Genomic DNA, 24,128 nt, shown 5'->3' on the forward strand with positions numbered 1-24,128 from the left:
GCCAGGTCTTTATGTGGTAAGCTAAAATTGTCCTTCTTGCAAGTAGGCCTGTGTTAAGAACTCTGCATTTGCCACCCTGGTGATTTAAAATAAAATACTCAATAATGAAATAGTCCTTAAAAGTAGGATGAGAAAACAATTTTTTTCTTTTGAGATTAAGTCAACTTTTATTATGCCTTGTAATAATTATAATAAAAGAATAGAATGTTTTCTGTCAGCAAGTTTGTTTCTAATTTGAAAGCCACCTTCAGTTTTTGGCAGAAAGTTATTATATATTCTTCCTATAGTTGCAATGGGTATGAGGGAACAGAAAAGTTGAAGGCAAAGAATATTTTGGACTACTTTCATATTCCTGACTTCACGTTCTTATTAACTGTTGACTCTTAAAACAGAAGTATAAGTTATACTGTATCTTAAATGTTTAAATGAAGTCAAGCATATCAGACAGACAAACCCCAAAGTTCGAGATGAATATTCTTGTCGATCAGTTGATTGTTAAACCACATTTTAAAAAAAAAGTAGTTTTGGGATTCATTTTTAAGCTGGCATTTAAATAGTTTCTGGATGTTAATAAACTGTAGATATAAATCATCTGCATCATAGCGTATGTGAGTATATTCTTGTTAGAGGGCCAAGAATGTTCTGGTTATGTAAAGGTTTTTGTATGGGATTTACTGTTACAAAAAAGCATTCAGACAAGAACATTTGTGGGTGTATATTGTGTTGTTTGTAGCTGAGAGTGTATGATTTCACTTAGATTGGTCTGATTTAGTCTCACTTTAGCCCAAGATTAGGGGAATCTAAAATAGCTTTTAAAGATGTTATTTAGAAGCAGCAGCAGGTGACTAAAGCTGAGCCCAGACTAAATTTGAGGCCATACAGCTTGGGAAAAGGAAGCATGGGAAGGGCTCGTTACTTCTGATGCTCTTTACTGAGGAAGCAAGACTTCCAAAGAGCCATGGTGGCAGAATAAGTTGTTTTCTCCTGCAAAAGAATAGAAGATTGAGTCCAGTGTGTTGGTTACAGAAATTGCTACTGATTGATATAATTTTAACACTCATGCTTGCTTGCCAGAATTCGTGCCCAAAAGTGGATGTAGGGGTCAAGGAGCTCTGTCTGCTACAAAATACAGATTTTTGTCTTGTTTGGCCAAACACATGCCTTCTCACCTTATTAGAGAATTTGTTCTCCTTACACCTGCTTTTCCTCAACTAGAGGATCACAGTTAAATTTTTTCTGTAAAATTGACTTCATCTGAGAAGCTGTTCTGCTATGGCAATCAATGGGAATTAGTCTGTGGGAGTCGCAAAGCCGTCGGCATGTGCTGCGGAGGGAATAGAAGGAGGAACTGCAATTTTCAAGGATGCAGGAAAACATCTATGCAACTTGCATCTGCGGAAACCAAAAAGATCTCTGGATTCAGTGTTAAAAGGGTATTGTAATGTCCATGTCAAATGGCACTGGTCTTTCTAGGCTACCTACATACTCTTTGAAAGAGATGATCTTTCCTTTAGATTACAGGCAGACAGGTATCCTAAATTCTGTGCTTAAACTAAGGCTCTGTGAATATTTTTCAAAATGCAAAACTCATTTCTTTTTTTGTCAACTCTTTTTGAGTTCAGCTTTGCTTACTGTCCTAAAGCTAGAAGACATCCCTGATTTAAAAAGTACTTGCTAATTCTGACTCCTTGGAAGTAAGATGGCCGTGTTTATTTTTATCTGTTGCTGTGTAACTGAACCATTACTTAGCTTTGCTGGTTCCTATGGTTCAAATATGGTCCAAATACAGGCTGAAGAATTTTAGGTATTGCACAATTCTGTTGAAATATTCCTAGACTAAGATTCAGAATTTTAAGAGAAACTTAGAGCAACTGAAGTTACTTTTGCTATAGCTTCCTATACAGTGTTTCTAAATGTGAACTGACTTGCCCATGGAACTGCAAGATTATGCTTGTGAAAATAATTTCTCATAATTTATTAAAGCTCTGACCACTTGATTCTCTTGTGCAGGATGGCTCTATGTTGAGAGCTGTAACCTCTGAAATTAGCTACTGAATAAAACTGAAATAATAAAAGGAAACAGAAAAAACAAGTGCAGTTGTTACTGTGCAGCACAGCATCTTAATGGAACAGGATTAATTTTGAGCTTAACTTATGACTTTTTATTTCAGGGTCAGATAACACTAATGGATGTCCCTGTATTTAAAGCAATTCAGCCAGAGGTAAGTAGTCCATGGGTTTTGTTTTCAATTTTTAATGGAAAAAAGTTCAGGGTTTCTTACAGTGTCAGCTAGTGCATAAATTTTGGAATTGGAAAGTGTAAGTACATTCAATAAATCTTGCTTTTTTCCCAGTTCTTGTAGCTCTGATGCAGATCGTTTTAGACAAAGATATCTGGAACTAATAGTGTGTTTTGGGAAAGAACTGTTGGTATTTAAACAAGTTCAGCTAATGCTAGGGGTGAAGTATCTGTTTCTAATATTTTTGAATGTTAAACATCTTGACTATATTGATCATAATGTTTTAGATTCCATAAACATCTTGACTTGACTGTACTGATTATAATGTTTATGATTACAGCTCCTGTTAGGGCCAAAGAAAAACCAAACTATTACCTAATAAGCTGGATTGAAGTTAGTGTGCCAAAATATGTATTTTAATAGTCTGAGCTAACATTTTTTGTGACTTTTTCAAAGTATTTAACAAACAAGGTACCATCCCAGCCTTACAGTTGTGAGACTAACTGTGCATCTCAGCATATATTAAAGGTATAATAGGAAGGAGAAGTTGAAATAAGTATTAGCAGGGCTAAAAGCAAATAGCAATCCCTCTCTGTATGTATGCACACGCCTGTTTGTCCATTACACTGTCTTCATGGATACAGCAGCCCTTCTGCGCTTTTGCTGTTTGCTCTGCCCAGAGTGTGTGCGCACATCTGGCCCAAAGTTATATGGTAGAGATCCAGAAGTGCGGTCTCACCTCCACAGCAGAAACAGTGCACCTTACAGGGCTCTAATGTTTTCTGTCGTTCTTATTAACTTTGCATGTTAATGAGGTTTGTTCAGTAATTGATAACATTTTTGTATAACAACTTGTATGTTGTGTGCCAGGACTAGTGTTGTTTTTACCAAATAGCTGCATGTAACTTTTCTCAGTTTCACCTAGGTTTTCAGTCATGACTCTAAATTCAGCTGCTAAGTAGCCATAGATTTTTGTATATGGAAATTATGGTGTTTGTCACACTTAATAGAAACTGTAGCTGGGTGTGCAGTTTTGTCTCTTACAGATGCTAAATAGTGCTTCTGCTGTATCAGCAGTCTGTGCTTCAGCGTTGTCATGCTTTTATATTGCCGGGTATGGTTTCACTGAGGAGAGAAGTATTGTTTGTAACCAATTATTTCAGCTGTCCTTTGAACCAGTATTCAAATGCTTCACTTCTCTTTCTTGCAAAAACTACTTAAGTTCTGAACCTCGCATGTGCATATACACATGTGCATGGCAGTTTCTTCATGGAGTTTTTGTAAATATGTACTTGGCCTTGCTTCTGAGTAGGGGAATTCAACATTAGTAAAATGGGTGAAATTCTTAGCCTTCAAACTGCAAATACGTACCTCTGGAGTAAAATGCATCTTTTATCTCTAAGTCAATGAACATGAGACTGGTCCTGCAGAGTCGCGTCAGCAGTCCCATTAGCCTTTCTCCAAGTGGCCAGTAGTAGGTGCTTAGTGAGATGGTAAGAGAAACGGTATATGTATATATTTGTATATCCTTCTAGCAGTTGGAAGCTAGAGACTTTCTGAGCTGAAAGCTGCCATCCGCATGCCATGCTTAATAGCCTGTGATGGGCATTTCTTCCATGGATTCTGCTAATCCACTTTGAACTTGATTATACTTGTGGTAATAAATTGGAAGTAAATTATACTTCACAATTTACTGAGAAAATGGCTTCCGCAACTGAAATGTGTAATACGAAAATACTTCCTTTTATTTGTGTTTAAAGCTTATCGTATATATCATCTGTGCTATTCTGAGCCTCTTTTGTGCTGTTCAGGATTTTATTATGGATTGGTATTGGATGCTTTTACAGAATGCCTCTTTTGGTTACACAGCTTCAAAGGACTATCAAAAGGATATCAAAAAATCAAAACACCAATTTAACTAGTTAAGATTCTTCCTAATGATCTGCTGATACAGAAATTGTGGCTTAAATGATATATATGTAGATAGATATCTCTTTCCCCCCCCCTCCCCCCAGCTTGAGCTTGGTGGTAGTTTATTCTTCCTGATCTACTTCCAACGCTGCACAGAATGAGCAGTCAGCTATGCAACAGCCACAAGGAAGCGAGTGAATTAGATATGTTGGCAGTGATCCAGTACTCCATATCTCAGAATTTGCCGCTCTTTTAATGCTACCTCCTCTACCACAGATTACATTGTATGAGCAGTCCTACAGCAAGTCACTGGGAGAAAAGAAGAAATGTCAAAAAACCACACTTAATTTTGCAGGCTGTTCCAACTCATTAATTGTAAAGATGAAGAGGAAAAGGAGAATAAATTAATGAAGTTTATTTCTGAAAGAAAAACTGTGGAAATTAAGATGGGAAAATAAGTCAATATAGCTGCAATGTAATTCCTTTAAAGAAATCTGTGTACTGTGTTGTACAAATCCCCATCGTGCCTACACTCTTCAGAAGTATTCCCTGAAAAATAACCTTAGGTTGAGGAAGCTGTTTTGTCACTTCTCACGTGTTTGCGCACAGGCAGTTGAAGGCACTGACAACCTACAAGTATTATCTGTCCCTCAGTGCTGCAGTACAGGTAGGCGGAGGTATGGGGTCTTGTGTCTGACATGCCTCCGAGTTGTCAGTCCTGTATGGAAAAGGGGCGTACAGATTGCTTTTCAGGTCAAGAGCAGCTAGGCACAATTAAAAGGCGCTTTTCTCATTTTCAGAAGAGGAAAAACAGACATGGAGCCCTCCCAGTTTGCCCAGAGGTGTGTTGACAGCAGATTAATGAAGTGTTTTAGGTCTCTGAATTTCTTTGAAGCGTTGATCAGGCTGTGCCTGCCATAACTATGCCTTGATTCAAGATGCAGGTCCTTGCACATACCTTTAGGTGTGCACTCAAACACTGTTAAATTTGTAATTAAAAAACAAAACACTGTTGAGCCTATTCCCCTGTACAAAAGCACTTCTAAATTGAGGCTTTAATGAATGAGTAAAATGCATTGAGATTGTGTTTTTTTCACATCAATACTCAATAGATGCTCTATTGCCCTTTTGCATGTGTGGTGGGAGGGATATAAAAAGCATCTTCCCTGGTGTGTACATGTTTTAAAACCTGCTGCTCATTATAGATGGTTGTAGTTCACCACCAGATCTTTGTCATACAGTGGGAATTTCCACCACCTTCCTAAACTCTGTAAAACAATATTAAAATGAGTATTTTTTACCATTTAATGTCCTTTCATTTGTGTGCCCAAATAAGGGTTCTGAAAGATGTATTCCAAGATGCTTGATTTTTAACATAACCAGAGCTGATTTTTCACCTTCTTTAGGAAGTGTGTAAGAACTGTTTAAGCATCATAGTTATTCTTGGCTATCTAAATTAATGTGTTGAATCTTCTTCATGGTATTAAAAACTTCTCATAAAGTATCAAAGGCTTGTTTTCTAAAAAGTGACATCAGAATTTTATTCCTCCTTAGTGTCATTCAGCTCTGGATTTTGTCAAGTAACTAGTTTTTTTACAGTAATATATAGTAATTCTTCTTTAGGCCTCACAATCGGTGAGCAAACTCATGGCACACATTTAAACATTTCTTGAGCCTTTTGCCTGTATGTATAACAAATACAGCTTGGAGCTAACACTCCCTGCCTATATTCAAATTTACCACAGTTCTGTTGTCCAGTGTACCATAGGAAAGCTGGGTTTTCAGATGTTACGTTTGAGGGCTGGTCCATGTCAGCTGTCCTTTGGAAATGGATGCATTCTGACTTTCAATGCTTGATAGTATAAATTGGTAAAGAATTAAGTTAAAGGATGCATGCTTAAAAGATGCGTGGTTCTCATGAGCTCAGACTAATATGTTGAAAGAATGGCATACATAGTTGTATGCAAAAAATTGTAAAGCTTGCTTTCAGAGTACTTAATTTTAATCCTGCTTCAGTGTCACACGCACTCTTTTTCTGAGTAACATGAATTGTAAGCAGTCTTCAGCTGGCTTTGTACACTCTTAATAGTGATACATAGTTCTGTGGACTATAAGGTTCCTGAACCTCGGTCATAAGTCAGTTCCCATTGAGACTTTATGAAAGCAGATTTTTTGGAGCCAGTGCTACAAACACAGTTAACGTTCTCCACCCACTGCAACTGTTTCCTCTTGATGGCCAGCAGATAGTGTTAGGAGCCTTTTCTCATGGGCCAATGTCTTGGTTTGGTTTTCTCTTCTAACATTAATACTTTTTTTCCCCCCATGTCCCCTTTAGAAGGCTTTACATTACCATATCACTTGGTGTCTGCATCTTTCCACAGGTAAAGATATGAGAATTTTCATCTACAGCAAAAGAATCTAGAACAGTGGATTTGGTGTATGCTGTTCTCATTTTTAGAGGTGGAAAGAGAATTGGCATTTCTTTTTTCTTGTGAAAGACTGTTCTCCTAGATTGTGGTTCATGTTAACTTTTTACTTCAGTTATTATCAAGTCAATTATTATCTAGTAGCTGCTATAATTGTATTACAAATTAAAAAAACTGTCTGCATCATTTGGTTTTATAGAAACAATGTAATGGATAGTTAAAAAAAAAAAAAACTGGTCTAGTTTGTATTGTGACCAACAGGAATGCTGCTACCTCAGGTAGTGCGATGCGAATCCGCACTATGAAGTTACCTTGTCACGCGAGCTCCCCGTGTAGTCATTCTCTTTTGCTCTTGAACAAACTGTGTCCATCTACTTTGTAAACTTGTTGTTTCTCCCCTCACAACTATTAAAGATGAATAAAGAAATAGTCCTACATCCCTCTCAGAAAGATTTTATTTTCTATTGATTTGAAGAAATAACAGGAAGATTTTCATCCAGTCCTTGAGAGTCCTTTCTGGATGCTCGCTCTCTGCAGAGCTAAAGTGGAAACTAGTTAGGCATTTCAAACAGCGCCTTTCAGCCTCTCATCCAGTCCCTGGTTGTTTCAAGTTCATGATTTTTATGCTGGTAGTTGGTTGCCTCAATTCACTGTTAGATGCTTTTTTGCTAAACTGTCCAGTCTCTGAAACAGGTTATATTGTCTGAAGAATTTAGTTCTCCTCTGTCTCAGGAAGTTCTGGAAAGAACTTTCAGATGGATCTAGATGTTGTTGCTTAAGGACAAATTTGGCAAAATCAGGTCTATTGGATTGCACCTGGTCGGCAGTTCTGTCCCCTGCTGCCCTTAGTTACGTAGGGAAGGACAGCCAATAACAAACCCAGAGTACAGATTGCTGTTGGCAGTCCGTCACAGTGTTAACCTGCGCTTTCTTTGGAAGTCTTGTCTGGTTAAGGATGAACCTTGAGTAGTCCACATAATGATTGTTAATAATAGCTGCTTTGATGAATAGTACACTTGTTGCATGGTGTTAGGCAGCTGCCTGAGAATTACTTTCAATATAAGAGGAATCTATTCATTAGCCTTTTTACAGGGGATTTCTCTGAGAATTGCAGCTTGTTTGGGAGAAGTGGGAACACACCATTCTGACTGTGGAAGCAAATAGCAGATGAAAATATTTTTCTGTCTGATGCACTGCATATGTATCATGACAGCAGCAGCAATCAAGCTGACTGGCAGTTTGTGAATACAGGAAAAAAGAGACAAGGCTAATGCCTGTTTTATCATATTGCAGGGAAGTGTTTAATTATGAAAGAACAATCTTTGCAACACAGTCAAAACAAAAGGTGATAATAAAATTCTGCTCTTAGTGTTTTTTTTTCTTCTCTGTGGCAGTAGCTATCCTGTTTGACCCTGCTGAGCTTGCAAAGCCATGCCTTTTCCTTGATATCAATTGCTGCCCCACAGGCTGACCTGTATTAACATCCTGGGTTCAAACATGTGCTTGAGTTCCTACATATCAGCCACTACAACTTTCTATTTCATGCTCCTAGCAAAAGAGACACAGAGCTTAGCATAGCCCATGTAACTCAGGATTATGGTACAGTCAATCATTTTATGTTTAGGGTGAGCCAGGAGCACACACCTGAACAGTTACCATGGCTTAGATAGTGTATATAGTGACACAATCCTGTGTCTGAGCTTTAAATAGACCTTATTGCAAGTTACCTTTCTTCCTTTGTCACTTAAAAAATGCCTGCAAGTTACTTCTGAGAAAGTAGAAGGAATTACTGTTTGTTTTCTTATTAATAATTATTCTGAGTGGACTACAGTATAGGAAATTGGGCTAATACAAGAACTCACATCTGCTATGGAAAATTCAATCTGTATGAAAGCAATCTATTTGAATTTTCCTTGTTTGTGAAACAAAAAAGATTTCCATCTGTTCCCCATGAATCAACTGTATTTTTTTTTTAGTGGTTATGGTTTTTTAGACAGCAGCAATGGTAAAGCAAAAAGGTAGTCATGGGTTTGCTCAGTTGTATTGCTTCTAGGTTATGTTAATAATGGAATTTCTCCTGAAGTAGAATGTGCAGGTAGTAATGCTGATGGAAAATCAGTGTGGGAAAAGGATAATAGCAGAGGGAATGCTGGAGAAACTGAGGACAAGTGGCAGAGGGAGCTAGTTGCATTTTGGAATCAGCGAAGGGAAAAGCAAGCTGGCTATACAGGGGAGAGATGTCTCAAGTGAAGCAGAGAAGCCGTGTGCAGGAGGTGGAAGAGAATGTCCAAGAACAGAGAGGAAATTAAAGCAGGAAGATATGTGTGTGCATCCATTTTGTACACCTTCTACGTATTTCTTACACTAATGAAAGAAAAATGGCTTTTAGAGGCCCAGGCTTTGGAGAGTCCTATTGCACTTACTTTGTCCCTGACCAGTCGTGTAGATGTTGGGTTAAGCTGTTGAAGAACCTGAAGTGATAGCACAGGTTTTGAGGGCCTGCATGACTGTTCCTCAGCGTTTCTGTAAAAGGATTTTGGTGTGTGCCTTTTCAGTCACGAGCAGAATCTTTTGTACATTATTATGTGCCTGTTAAACTCTTCACTCGAGAACATGAGTAGAGCCAAAGGATGCTCAGATTTGATGCCCTGAGCAGCTACCGGTACTGCTTTGCCAGTTACTTCTGCTTCTGTGCTAAGTTTCAAGCGTTGGTAAGAAAGGATAAGCCTTTGACCCTGCCTTTTCTGTAGGGACCCCGTATACTCTGGAGCCATCTCAGTCCCATACCTATTTTCTCTCTCTGCACCCCTATATTCTCAAATTATCTTAACCCTAAACCTGTTGCTCAGTTTTGCTACTTTCTTCTCTCCATTTGACAGCTTCAGCTCGTGCCTTCTACCTCCTCTCGTCTCCGAGTTCATCTTTTTCCTTCCCCCTTAAATCTTGGAGCTCAAATCTATCTATAACTCACCTACCTCATTGTATACCTCAAACCTGTGTGTGTTTCCTATTGCATTCTCCACAAGTTTAATCCCCCTCTAATTCTGACTGTATAAATATAAACTTGTCCTTAAGCTTAATCCTGTTACTTATGTACTAGCTAAAGGTTCTTGGTAGTATTTTCTGCCTAAAAACTACTGTTTCTGTAGCTAATTGTGTCTGTACCACCAACCCCAGTGCCAACTAAACAAGGTCTGCTTCTGCCATATGTGCCCTGTAAGCCCTTAGATGTACACTGTCAAGATGGATGACTTTTGCCCTGAATCATCATAGCTTTTTTCCCCCTGGTGATGATAATTCAATTAATACAAGGACATACCCTGAATTATTTAGAAATTACCACGTTTTGTCTGAACTTCAGATAGCAACTAGATTTTTTTCTGCTTTTAAGGAATTGTAATAATCAGATGCCAGTAACGATGAATTGCCGTGTATTCTACCCAACTGCAGTGCTGGGCTTATGTTATTCCAATGGGAACTCCAGCCCTGGGAGATGTTGAGGTATAGAGAATCTTAACAAGAGGCTCTTGGGTGGTTTCCTCGCCGGTTTGCCTGCACGTCCTTGCAGCAGAAACAACTCGGGGCTGAGCAGATGTCTTGTGCATAGTCTTTGAAGTGCAAATATAAGATATGCATGTGCTGAAAATGATAGAATTTTCCAGGCTAGCTTTTGGGGGCAGAACTCCTGGAGAAATTCGAAGGAATGGCCCTAAATGCAAAGCTGGAGACTTGGCATTCTTTCCGGTGCCTGTGAACAGGAGTGTCTTAGTCTTCTCTAGCAAATGTCAGCATGCCACGGGCTTCAACAAGTGGAAGATTGAAAGGCTGAAAAGCAGTTAAGTTCCTAATTAAAATGAAAATGCCCTTAGAGCTCTTTGGGATAATATACTGTTCTGAGGTTAGAGCTTAGAATATCCAGATTTCAAATTCTTCCTTTAAAATATGACTGTCTTAAATGGCACATTTACTAGTCAGATGTGCATATCTACTTTATATGTTAGTTGGAGGTAGAGTATAATGCTGGTTTTACTAAGGGATTATCAATGTAATAAAACTGAGAGCTTCAGAGTGGAAGATGTGAAAATAAAGCATGAATAAATAAGTGAGAGGCTGGACCTTGCTATTATGCCACTTGAGTAATTAAGCTGTCTCTGTATTAGATATTTTTCATGATGGTTTCAGTTGGTACTGCAGAGTAGGCTGTATGTGCTGCATGCTCTGTGTATTTGCATCTATTCTGTATACTATTGTATATGAATAGAAGCTTATTAGTGTGTTTACTTTAAAAAATTGGAATTAGTTAAAATTAGTTTAAAATTCCAGTTTTGGTTAGAACTGCTTCACTGGAATTAAGTGGTAGAAAATAAGTGAGGACAACAAAGTTGCCCAGCTGCTGACTTTTACAGAGAAGTAAGATATTATAACTTAGCAGTCACAAAGTAATGCTTTTTTAGGCTTTACAAATAATTTGTTAAATCAATCAGGCCTGCAGTTTTATAGGGTGTCTAAGCACAGGAACTATGTGATTTTTTTGGTTGGTTGGTTTTTGTTTTTTAAACAAATGTCTCCTGGCCCCCTTTTACTCAAACTAATTAAGTGCTGACTGTTGTTCAACTTAATAAAATAAAACTAATCTCTTTGGAAGAGAACTGGAAACAGTGTTGTCTTTTCTTATTGTTGCTGCAAAAGATGACAATTCTGGTTTTCCTTTAATGCAGCCCACTAAAATAATGGGACATGTCTAGATGAAGCTAACAAGGTATACCAACTTGGTAGACTTTAAAATAAGTGTCTTAAGGTAATTTAAAAACATGAGACATGGTGCTCTTCCTAGCTCTAATTTAAGTTTAAAGCAGTATTTTCTGTGGTAATGAAATAGACTTTGTATTTTACTTGTTTTTAATAGTAAAAACTCAATTAAGAAAAAAGTCCTTAATTCAATAGAAGATGAATTGTAAAATTATTATTATTTAAAAACAATTCACAAGTGATATTTGTGGAATCTCAAAACTTACAAAAGAAATTAGAAGTGTAACTGTATATATTTCTTACTTCAATGTATCATTGTCCTGTTAGATACAAAAAGTGAAAATTTAAATATTTTGAAACTTAGATGACTTGTCTGACTGGCTTTGGCTCTGAATTTACATTACTCACTAATTCAAAAGAATGAATTCTCATCCTTATTCCTCCAGGAACTGGCAAGTTGTGGGTGGAATAAAAAAGAGAAATACAGTTCTGCACCGAATGCAGTTGCTTTCACCAGAAGATTCAATCATGTGAGTTATTTTTTTCAGTGTCATTACATGTATGTGTCTAAAAATTTGGTGAATGGAGTGTTCTGGCACATCACTTTTATTGTTCACAGCTAATTACTTTAAATGCCTGCTTAAAGGAGTTCCTTATCTGCTGGAAATAGAGAAAGATTGTGTTAGACCAAATCAGTGCTGAAGAAATAGCTGTGTTTTTGTTGCAGCTTGTTTCAATTAGGCTTTTTTTAAAATAAGTTACTGACCATTAAAATATTAAGTGTCTTTCCCTGCAGATGTTGTCTGTCCTTTTCATAAAGATGGAACCATCATTCCAGGTTAAAGGCTTAATGTATAGAAGGATGCTTGGACTAATAATTGGATATAATTTCTTTCTGTGGTGCAGCTAAGTGTCTGTCTCCCATAGAAGTTTTTGTCCTTAGAAACGTGAACCTTTTGTCAGTATGGATTATTGTTTTTAAGGTAACTGTGGGCAAACTTAATTCTAAACAATTTGATTCTACAAAACTTGTCTTTAAATTTTGCATTTGACATAATTGTTCAGACGGAATATGTTTATTCGAGATATGTGAAAGTGGCTTTTTTCTTAAAGCTTTCTCTATACAAAATGAATTTACAGGATTAGAATTTTAGCATTTTCCACAGTTAAAGGAATAAGTATGTAGTTAGCCAACAGTCTCAAGTGTAATGCTTTTTAATGCCATATTTTATGTTTCAGAGGAAGTACATCTCTCCTTTTGTGTTTAATGTCTCAAACATACGAGCTCTATTCCAGACCTATTTTCTGTGCCCAGTCTTGCTTTTAGACATCTTTGTTAATGCTCTTAAATTTGGGCCAAGTCAAGCTTTTAAGTCTTCTTGTTTTTTTTTTTTCCCCCCTGTCACTATAAAATATATATGCATACAGTAAGGATAATGAGATTAAAATGCTAGAAACTCCTCTTTTTGTAGTACCTTTCTCTGTTATAGTCAGTAGTCCCACTTCCCTAGAAAGCATTTGATAAGGGGAACCTTTATATATTTCCATTATCCCAGAAGGCATGCTAGAGTATTGTCAATTATGATGGGCTATTTCATCTGCCCTAATTTCCTTTCTGCTGTACTTCATTTGTATCAAGGAACTGTTACTTTTGATTAAAAGACAAGTCATATCCGAAGGAAATTATAAATCTAGGCGACTTTAGGTCTGTAGCGTTCCTTGAGCTTGTTTGCTTTCAGTCAGACTGAAGGATGTTCATTATGTCTTTGTTTTGCCTTTGTTTTGTTTTTTAATTTTTTTTCTTCAATATAGTAAAGGAGAGCCTTAAATGAAATGCAGCACTGTAACCAGCTTTGAGCCGTTGTGTAGTTTGTCTGTTTTCCCCCTGCTTTGGCTGTTTGCTTGTGAAGGCCTCGCTAGCAATGATGTGGTCAAAAAAGGACTGAGATCTATTTCTGAACAATTCCATTCTCTAGCTTATTTGTAGGGAAACCTCAGAAGAGCAGTAAACATACAAGCAGAATACATTAGCTTTAAGATTAACAGACTGCCTATGGTTCTCTTTGAGTGTCTTCATATAAAAATTTCATATGGTGGGATGCAAGCAAATGCAGCTGGAGACTTTCTTGTCGTAGCAGCTTTAGGCTTGTAGTTAAGCCTCGTTCCATGTGCGTGCTTTTTGTGCAGCCTAAAAGCTGGGTGTGCCCCTCTCAGCGGACTGGTCCCTTCCCTGAGAATATCTTTGCTAATGGTTTCTTACAAACCTCCTTAACATCTTGAAGGTTTTGTGTTCCCTGCCATCATTAAGCTCCAGCTAAGACTTACCCATCTGATAGTCTGTCACTGACTTTCATTCCCCTAGTGGATTTCAGATATTGTGTTGCCTGCTATGGAAGATTACCTTAGTCAGATGGCAGTTATTGCTAGTTTTAATACCTTAAAAAAAAAAAAAAAAAAAAAAGTAGATTGACAGTAATGCGGATTGTCCTTAAGTCACCTCTGGAAACCAGAACATCAGCAGAATTTGAGAGCACATCTTTGCCATGTCAGTAGGCTTTTTGGAGTCACTCGTATAGGCAAGACGGGCTGGTTTGAGCCTCCTATTCCAGTAATGGCCTCCCAGGAAATGGAAAAGGTCCTTTTTTGACAGAGGGTACTTCAAGATATTGTCAATTCTCCATTAAATCAACTGGAACAGGACAAGTAGTGTCTCTTTCCCTTTCTCATATTGTCAGCACCATCATGTTCAGGTGTTGTGGTGCTTAGGCTGTCTCTTGGACTGTATTTGAAGCCAGAAGATTAGGAGGGATTTATAGGCCTGCCTTCCTATTTCATTTTTCTTATTTGTTTCTGCTGTCTTTATCATGTCAGTTAAAGAGTTTGGTATGAGATGTAGCACAAACTCTGCCACAAAGAGACAAAGAATTCTTGACAAAGAAGCAGCAAGCCCAACTGTTTAAGTTATGCTCAAATATTGGGTTAGTTTGCCTCTAATCATTTTCCGGGGAACTGCTGTATGCAGCTTTGGCTGCATCATTTGCCAGAAGTCCACCTGAAAGTTGCATCGGTCTCTATTCTGGCACCAAGGAAAGTCATCAGTCTTACCTGGGGAGGAGGAGAGAGGGAAAAGGGGGAAGTATTGTTTCAGTTGCAGGTTCCTATTTTATTCATGTTCATACCTCAACTTGTGGCTTACTGAGACAGTACCTTAAATAACTTTTGACATCACAAATGGGCCTATGGTTCAAAATGTTGTCATTGCAGAGGAGTCGTGCATTCTGATAGTATGACTCTATTTAGATTCGCCATCCTTTCAGGAGCAGTGAATGTCAGGAATTCAAATGGGGTTGGCAATAGCAGCTGGGAGTGAGAAAGCCTGGTGGAGCAGGCGGCTCCTGTTGCCTTTCCTCTAGGTCTAGTCTGCTGTAGCCAAACTCAGGTCTGCACCAGATGCTCGTTCAGTAGAATCTCGTTCCTGTCAGGCACTACTCTGTTCACCTGATAAGCGCTGATTTTTAGACTTAAAATAAGTGATCAGTAAAAATCACTGTGGCTTTTGGCTTTATCTGGCATGAATACAATGCATTAAACTTTAATTAACCTTTGAAATTTCACTGAGTTTAAATTGTGCATTATGCATCTGTCTGTCTCCTTGCCCCAACTCACCACAAGAAACACGTGTATTTTAAGTGAAGAGCATATTAAATCACTAACAGCTGCTTCACAGCAAATGGATCTGCTGATAGCATTTTGGAAACAGCAATAACTATGCGCAGTAGATTGCAGTCCTCTGAGAATGAAGTAGTGTGTTTCCAGCATTAGTTGTCTGATAATTACATATGGCGCCTGTGAAAACGGATCAAGTTTGGGAAGAGGAGAAATCATTGAATCTTTCCATGCCAGAGTTTTGTCTTGAATTGTATATTGGTACAAGGTAGTCTGTAGATTTACACATCTACTATTAAGTATTGTGTTTAAATATTTAATTTCTCTGCATAACTTTTCAAAACTTTGATTTCTGCTTTTTGCAGATTTTCTTCTGAGAAATAGTTGAGTGCTATTGCTGTAACTGGTAGGTCTGGCAGAGTGGATAGTTGTCAAGTTTGCCTGCTTCCCAAACCACTGTTCTCTACATTTTTAGAAAGATTATATAGCATTGATTTCAAGCAAAGAAAGAAGGCATGTCCTTTTCTGAAATCTGCTGTTAGACACTGATGAGAGAACATTTTTGTGATTTATGTCAAGTTAACTTTCACTATTTTGGTTGTAAGATTATCTGTATTAAAAGCCTTTTTCTGAGCTTTTTATTCTAAATGAGTGGGAACTATGCTGCTGCAGAGCTAAAAATATGAGAGAAACTTTAGTTAGATTAATTAGACTTGACACATTGAAAGCATGTTAAAGCAAAAGATCACGCTTAAACAAACTTGATGTGTTTTGCTAACTGTAAAACGTTGCCTTAAAAAAAAGTACATAGCAAGGGGAAAACTTGTGTTGTCTTGAATACTGTAGTGTTGCTGAGGTGCAATGGAAGGTGACGGTGGACTTCTACTAGGGCTGTTGGAAACTAAAACGTGGGGGGTGAGGTTAGCATCCTCCCACTCAAACAAACCAGCAAAACGGGCCGGGGCTCTGCCCAGGCTGCGAGGACACCGGCTCGGTACTGTCCATCTCGTGTGCTGCGCTGTCTCTTTGCATAGTGCATCAAATTGGTTTTAATATATGTTTGGCAGAAGGATCCAGAAACTCTAGTAAGGAGACAGTGTCTTGCTGTGATTCAAGAAAAGATCTGTACAAAAAATGAAGCAAGTTTTTATATGCTGACCTTTTTAGGGGAGGACTATAAATACACAAACACATGTAAAAGTTTAAATGCTTTCTTGAACTGATACCTAAGGCATTAATGGCCAAGTATTGTGGGTCGGCTAACTGAAATGAGTAGGGCAGAGTGAGAAATGATACAATTTAGATACAGCGAGAGAGGACTTTTAACAAAATAGCTATATGTATGGAACAAATATCCTGTGACTTATGTCAAGTAAGAACCTGGATCAAATAGAAGAGTGGCCCATTATATTTATATGGCCCATTAAAACAATAGGTTTTATTTAAATTGTTTTTTTAATACCTTTTCCTAATTTCTTCCAAATATTAAAAGATACCAGTGAACGGATAAGACCAGCCAAAAAAATCTCAGTGCCAGTAAAAACAGGTCCAAGGGGAGTGGAAGCAGTCAGTGTGGAAGGGGTGTGAAGCTTGCTTTCGATCCATGTCTCCTGCCTCCCTCTGTCCCTGGAGGGGTAGGAGAGCTCTAGGCTGAGAATAACGTTTTGCCTGTTTTGTTTTGTTTTTCTGTAAGAGCTTGGAAATGTTGAGCCTTGGCCTGGTAGGACTAGGACAGAAGTTCTGTTAACTTCACCGAAGAGACTTGGGCTTGTAAGGTGCAACAAAATGTGCGTTGTCTCTGCCTGAATCTTTGATATGTGAAACTATATTAAAGTTTTGCACTTTTGATCTTCAAAGGGTAGATACCTCCTCAAATCCCTTTCATCAGTCAAGGGGCAAGTTGGTTTTCTCAAGCTGTGCAACTATAACCGAACATCAAATGGAGGTTTAAAATATTTTTGACAATACTTTGAAGTGAGGTCAAATGCTTCACTATTTATGTATTCAGTACTTACGTATTTTATGGGAATGCTGTCTGCACAGAACCATTTTTGATATTTGTCAGGGTAGTTGTTTATGTGGAGCTACTTGGCTTCTTTAGGGCCCTTTTATTTTTATTTTTATTTCTTACGTCTGAAAAAAAGAAAAGGGGGAAAACTGAGCTCTGTGTCTAATTCTTCCCTGGCTGATACAACCTTAGACAAACAGAAAGCAGATGCTATATAAGATGTTCTGGTTTGGGGGTTTGTTGTTGTTCTGGTTTTCCATTGACTTCAGTAAGAAATGAATTAAAAAAAATTTATGCTAAGAACATCTTACAGGGTACTGGAACATACATGCCTGACTTCTTAACAACTTCCAAAGAGCCGTGGTGTTTTGATACCTCATTGCTCATCAGGTTGCTCTTAATTTCAGTGAGAATGCATGTTTTTTGGAGACCTGGATCCTCCTGGTGCTATTTTGTTTGAACATATGTTGAACTGTCAGACTGTGCAGTGTGGGAGAGGATAAACAGATGTATTTTATTGTTTTAATTGAAATTAAGAGTAAGAACCTAAATATATATATATATATATACACACACATACCTACACAACTGTGGTTTTAAAGAAGTTAGTACTATTCTTAAAAATCACAGCAGTGTGACAAGTTAAAAGCTGTTTTCATAGGAGAGAATACGTTTCTTCGTACACTATTTTCAGGAGTTTTGTAAGATAATCTTACAACCAAATACCAGTTACAGTAAGTCTAGCTAATCCTTGATTTTTCTTTCTCTAACTTACAGTAAGTACTTGAATAGAAGTTGCAGTAGGGGTTAACCTTTGCTGGTACTTTATTACGGTTAGAAAGGTGCTTATTTTCTATCGTTCTTATATGTGGTAAACTATATAAGGGTGGGGGGAGCAGAGGAGGGAAAAATCAGAAGTTAGAAATGTTATCAAAACACTTTCAAAATATAGCTTGTATGAAGCATTAATGTGACTATGAAATGCAGCAACTGCCCTTCATACCATACAGAATATAACTGATTTTTATACAGCACTGAAGTTAGTCCAGTAAACTTAACAAATGAGAATTATAGCATACTGCATGCTAGGCAGGAATTGGCCTAGCCAGCAATGATAGGAATACAAACAAACTAGGTTATAGCAGAGTCTTCCAACCTTATGCTTGAGTTTTGTTTAGGTGATATTGATTTGATTTTCTTTTTTTCCCTCCCTTGAAGTGTTGAAAATCTGCAAATGTCTGTGAAGTTCTGTTGAAGCTGCTCAGCACTTCTGTGAGTGCAGCTTTGCAGTAGTGGAGAAGCAGAAACCAAAGCTATAACTCAAATTTAATTCTTATTCCTTCATTTTATAGACACTCTTCATAAATTTTTTTTATGACTTTGTTTTTTTGGGAGAACATTCTGTTTGAAACTTGAGAAATTTTTCCCAGTTGCTTTTTGTGGTTGTGAGATCTCATCTGAGTCTTAGCTTGAGAGTGAACATGTTTGTGTTGTTTACAGCAAATTGATTCAGCTGGGTTTTTTAGATGTACTGTTGGCAAAAGTATTTTTCTCATTAGAAAAACAGATACTAATATCTTTATAAACAGCTAACTGAGCTGGCATAAAGTGGGTTTATTAGTTTAATTTAAAAAAATTGCCGTGACTATGGAGTGGTAGAAAGCATTTTGGGTGAGAATGACCAGAATAACAGAGCAAAAAATTTTGAAGGAAGGGAAGCAAAAGAACAGTAAACTGAAAGCATGAACTTGAAGGCAGATTTTAATAAACTGAGATAGATAGTTTAACTCTGGGAGTTAAATATAAGGATAGTTGGTAACTTCTAAAGCCAGTGATACCAAATGTCTAAGCTTGTTATTTCAGTGCATACAGAGAGTGGAAGGGTCAGACAGGACCAAGCGGGTGAACTTTTTGTTGCTTTCAGACACAAGAGGGAAACTACAGAAGGCAGTAACACCCTCCCATAATTAAAGATTGGTATTAAAAATAGCACCGTAGAAAACAAGGTTACAGAACATTTAAATAACCTTTCTGGATTGCCTGGCTCTGATTTCCATCATAGGTACTTGAAGGCTGAGTGGATGCTGGAGAGACTGGAGTAGAGGAGCTTTAGGCAGCTGTGAACTCCTGCTCCTTGCTGGCCGGCTGCCCTTTTCCCTGGCCAAATATGTCCAAAAGCTGCTTTAGCCTTTGTTTTTGCTGGCCCCATTTCCCACTGTTTCTGCATGCTCCCCAACAGCTTACAGCACCTTCTCTTCTTTCCCTCTGGGAAACAAGTCTGGATGAAAGTGCTGCTGATAGCCAGTGGGGTGGCATCCACCCTAGCTCTGTGCAGAAGGTTGGGTCTTGGGGGTTCCTGGTTCACAGCCCACCTGGCAGTATGATATGTGGTCTGGAGGTCCGCAGGCATCTGTTCTGGTCCTTGTTCTGCTCACTGCTTTTGACAGATGATGGCATTACCTTTGGAAAAGATATAAAACTGGGAGAGATTGCAAGTATATGGGAAGCAAGGATTAAACTGGAGAAATGGTTTGGAAAATTTGAAGAGAACTGAAGAATAAGTACTATGCTTAGGCAGGAACAAACTGCCCAAATGCAGGATGGGAGCTACCTGCATGACTTGGCGCAGTAGTAGACCAGATGATCTTGAGGTTATCGTGGATCAGAGCTTAGCACAGGCAAGCCATGCTGCACTGCGCTGGAGAAAATAGTGATGGTTTTAAGCAGTAGTAGCACATTTATTTAAAAAACAAAACAAAAAAACACCAAAAAACCTTACTTGATCTTTGTGTACTACTCAGTGATTTCACAGCTGTGAAGAACCGTGTCTGGTTTTAGGCATTATACTATAAAAGATATTATTCAGTTGAAGAGAACCTGAGGAGGAAAATGAGAATGAAAAGCCTGGTTTTTGTTTTATGAAAAGCTGAAAGACTTGGGGTTGCTTAGCTCTAAGGAGAGAATTTAGGTGACAGTTTAAGCTTTTGACTAGCAGAAAAGATAATTGCAAAGGCAAGAGGAATCATCTGTGTTGTGTTTTTTTTCAGTGGTGAATAGCATACTGTATTAATGAAAAACAATATATTGGACTCGGATTGTAAAAAGAATGAGTTAGTTATGGTATTCTAAGTTTCTGCTGGTGAAAATATTTACTGTAGGTTGTGTAGAGAGGTTAAAGTGTCTTTCTCTTCAGATGTTTAGGAGTCTAAATAAAATACTATGAGGATTGATCCTTTTGTGAAAGAGAAGAATGATTTTTTAATTTATTTATCAAAAGTTTAATTTTGTGCAAAGTTCTACACTAACACAACACTAATAATGCAACTTTCAAATATTAAAGCAAGGAAATTTAGAAGTTGATCTTGGAATTAACAAGTTCGTGTTTGTGCTTTTTATTATATTAATTTAGACCTAGTATCTCAGTTGTATTGGTTGGGATTTTTATAGCATAAGCACTTTTATTTTCCAGCTTTGTTCATTCTTTATAGGTGGAAATTGAATGTTATGTAACTTTTCATACTTTTCATGAAATGAAAATATTAAAACTGTAATCAGTGAAGCTGTGTATTTTGGAAACCATAAATTTTCTTCTTTTTAGGTAAGCTTCTGGGTTGTTAGAGAGATTCTACATGCACAAACTTTAAAAATAAGAGCTGAAGTTTTGAGCCACTATATTAAAACAGCTAAGGTAAGAATTTTGGGGCTTTTTTTTTGGGGGGGGGGGGTTCACCATGATGACAGTTCTTGTACTTAAGTTGCTAAGTTCAAAAATACATGTGGATAAATATTTATATGACACTCTGTTGTGGTTTTATCTACTGATGTGGATAGGTGTTTGGCTTATATATGTAACAAAATTGTCAGAAATGGTGACAAACCAAAATCCCCAAATAGAAGTTTTTGTTTACCCCCAAAATTGCTTAACTAAGGAAATGTAGTGATGCTTTATTTCAAATACCTATTACTAGGTGATGTAACTTACACGATGTGTTTTCTAGCATTGGTTAAACCCAAGCACTACATGTAGAATCAGCCCTGCTCTGACTGATGCCCTTTGAAGTGCTTTTTTTTGCTTTTACTACTGAAGGGAGGGTCTGTTACCTCTTCATGCACTTGTGGCATGGCTAATATCAACCTAATAAATACTGTTTCAAAAACATAGTTTCAAAAATATATTTGAACTCAGAAGACACTTTGGAGATGAAATAGCAGATCGCTCCAGAGTTGGAGGTATCAGTGTTTGCCTAGCTCTTACCCTGTGATACCTTCCTGAAAGCCTGCACTGCTGACACTTAGGTGAAAAACATGAGCAAACCTTGACTTAGGTGCAGATGCAGCAGGGTCCTGGCCCTTAAAACATAATGAAATTTGTCTGTTATACTGTAAAGAGAGGGATTTTTTTTTTTCCAGGTTTTTGCTGTCACAAGGTGACTGATGGTTACTACAGCTAACTTGTGACCTTTGCGGGTTACCTGCTAAAAATGTTTTTAAATTTGTTAATTATCGTGGTATCTATTTTTTAAATGTTATTTATTTGAAGTTTCAGCCCTTATGGATGAAGAGTGACTTTGTGTACATAATATTTCTGACTATGTACTTGTTAACTAAGATCATCTGTCTTAATTAACAGTTAATTGGAAAATATTTATGGTAAAATCAAGTGTTTAAAAAGTGTTTCATAACTGGGGCATGTTACCCATTGGTCTTTCCTGAACCCAGCACCTCACTGTGCTGCTAAGTCAGAGATGGTATTGTCACGGATCTTAATTTTCTGTTAAGATGTTAAAATTAAGTTTTTAAACGATTATACTGAGCCTTTTCCTCCAAGGAAAGGGCTTAATTGACCAAATATATTTTGTGTTGTTTCTATTCAAACTTCTGAAATTGTTACCCATTTCTATTTGTGGTGTTCCCCCTCATTTGACTTTGATTATGTATATTAAAAAAAAAAAAAGAAAGAATTGCATTTCAGTCATGAGAGGGTCTGTTTGTATGGTATATAGCAACAAATACTGTAAGTGAATTTGGAATCTACCTCAGTGAGATGCATCACAAGATTACCGTATTAATTTTCAGATTTCTTTGCTGAAGTGGGCAGGTAGCGTTTAAGAGTCTAGTTTACAATAATGTGGGTGTTTTTGAGTTTGTATGGAGAGAGATTTTCTTATTGTGGGTAAACTTATTTTTACTTATGGTAAAACCTTAGTCTTGCATGTTCAATTGTATATAGTATTTATGTGGATCCTGAAAACCAGCTAATTGTTTATTACACAAGTCATACTTCAGCTTATATATAAATATAATTTTAGGGAACATATTATTGAATTTCAATGTTACATTGAAGAGAGGTTTTTTGTCTTGTGTGGAGGTGCACTGCTATATGGTGAACTGCAGTTGTCCTGAAGAGTTGCTATGACGACTGTAGAGTTCAGGGTAGGTGCCTCTGCACCTGGCCAGATCTGCTCTGTGTTGGTGTGCCAGTGATGGTGACAGAGGGGGGGGGGGGGGGAAGGAAAGGGGACAGTTGAGGATCCCAGCAGACCTCTGAATTCTCTATTTTTCTTTGCGAAAGTGAGTGATATGGCGTTTAAAGTTGTGCGGCTACAGGAACAATGGGGAGGTGCAACGTGGCAAGTGACCCGTGTGCTTTTCTTGTGACCCCACGTAGTGCCAGGTACAATTTTATTAAAAGTTGAAGGAAAATATTGTTGATGATGAAAGGCTGAGGGCTCTGACTCTGTCCGTCAGCTGACCCTTTGTACATTCAGGTTCAAGTTAGTTTAGACTTTCAACAGTCACTAAAAAGCAAAGTTAAATCAAGCTACGTAATAGTTACTGCAGGCCAATGGCATGCCACTTCTGCAAATCAGAAGATGTGTGATAACTTTTCATGTCTGAATATTTGGTAGAAAATGGCATTATTCCTTTAGCAACAGAAAAAATTTAAAAAAATCAATATTTGTAGTATTTTACTCCCACAGGTTATGACTGCATACACTTTGGGCAAAGAAAGTTAATTTTGTAGGATTTTGCAAGCTTTGCTCAATAATCATGCTGTAGTCATAGTGGTTGAGAGTGTTAAAAATGCAAAGACACTAATGATCTCTTTAAAATATTCTTGGGTATCTGGTGAGACTTGATATATCTTCATCTTGTGTATTTTTAAAAAAACTGCGTTTTTTGTTTGAAACGGGCGTATAGAAAATTTGCTAGATGATCAATTAGTGTCTCTATGTAGAGGAGGTAGGTTCACCTGTAACGACCATAGTGCAGAAATGATCTTGGAAGCTAAGCAGGTCAGGCCTGGCTAGTACTTGGATGGGAGGCCACTTGTAAATACGGGGCGCTGTGGGCTTTCCCCCAGCCACAGCACCCTGAACGTGCCCACTCTCACCTGTGGGCTACAGGCAGCAGTTTCTGCTGAAATGCTTAGCTTTTTGAGATGGTGATGTGCTTTAACAATTAAAGTCGATTGAGCATTGCTTAGTTATACATTGTAAAATGACAATTTATTGCTGCTTGTAATTATATATGGGGTGTTTTTGTATCTCTGTTAGTCTCCTTACTGTATGCATTATCTTGGCTTTGCTTATGTATGGCTGCTACCATGAAGTCACTGCAGCTAATACCCTTTGAAGGATTTTCTGTCTACACCAAACCTATTGTCAAAGCAGTTTTGTGCCACAGGTCACACAAATTAACTTTTCAGGGAAACTGTAAATCCCCACTGCAGTGGACTTGCTTGTACTGACTACTATCTAATGACTGTATGGCTAGCAGTCTTTTAATGGTATCTCATGTTATATTGCTTTATGCATGAACTAATTGGACTTAATAGTTGTTTTCCCCTGAAGTTCCCAGACTCTCGTGAGTAGCTATGACTTCTGCTTCAATGTTGGCAGCAGCCAGAAAAGCCTTTTCTCATTTTTAATCAGCCACATTATTACCCTGCATCCCTCTTCAGGATGTGAACTTTATTGCCTTGTCTGGGGACATGTGGAAATCAAAATGAGCTATTGTGTGAATGGTTGGACAAACACCAGAACTACTAAATTTCCGTTTTGACCTCTAGAAATTTCCAGGTCTCATTCCACAAGAAATCACAAGATAATGTAGACGTATATTGCA

At 37.7% G+C, this 24,128-nt stretch overlaps 1 protein-coding gene across 6 annotated transcripts in view; it reads left to right on the forward strand.

The window, feature by feature from the left end:
- RALGPS2 (Ral GEF with PH domain and SH3 binding motif 2) overlaps nucleotides 1–24,128 on the forward strand; it is a 136,001-nt gene that overhangs the window by 42,751 nt on the left and 69,122 nt on the right. For 5 of the 6 annotated variants that reach the window (XM_067300593.1, XM_013943251.2, XM_067300590.1 and 2 more), the window contains 3 exons: nucleotides 2,172–2,222; nucleotides 11,773–11,856; nucleotides 20,599–20,688. In XM_067300593.1, coding sequence (XP_067156694.1) covers nucleotides 2,172–2,222; nucleotides 11,773–11,856; nucleotides 20,599–20,688 — 225 coding nt within the window. The remainder of the gene's footprint in view (nucleotides 1–2,171; nucleotides 2,223–11,772; nucleotides 11,857–20,598; nucleotides 20,689–24,128) is intronic. The other variant, XM_067300589.1, reaches the window with a different exon arrangement.

This window comes from Apteryx mantelli, chromosome 8, assembly GCF_036417845.1.
Source record: "Apteryx mantelli isolate bAptMan1 chromosome 8, bAptMan1.hap1, whole genome shotgun sequence".
Taxonomy (NCBI): domain Eukaryota; kingdom Metazoa; phylum Chordata; class Aves; order Apterygiformes; family Apterygidae; genus Apteryx; species Apteryx mantelli.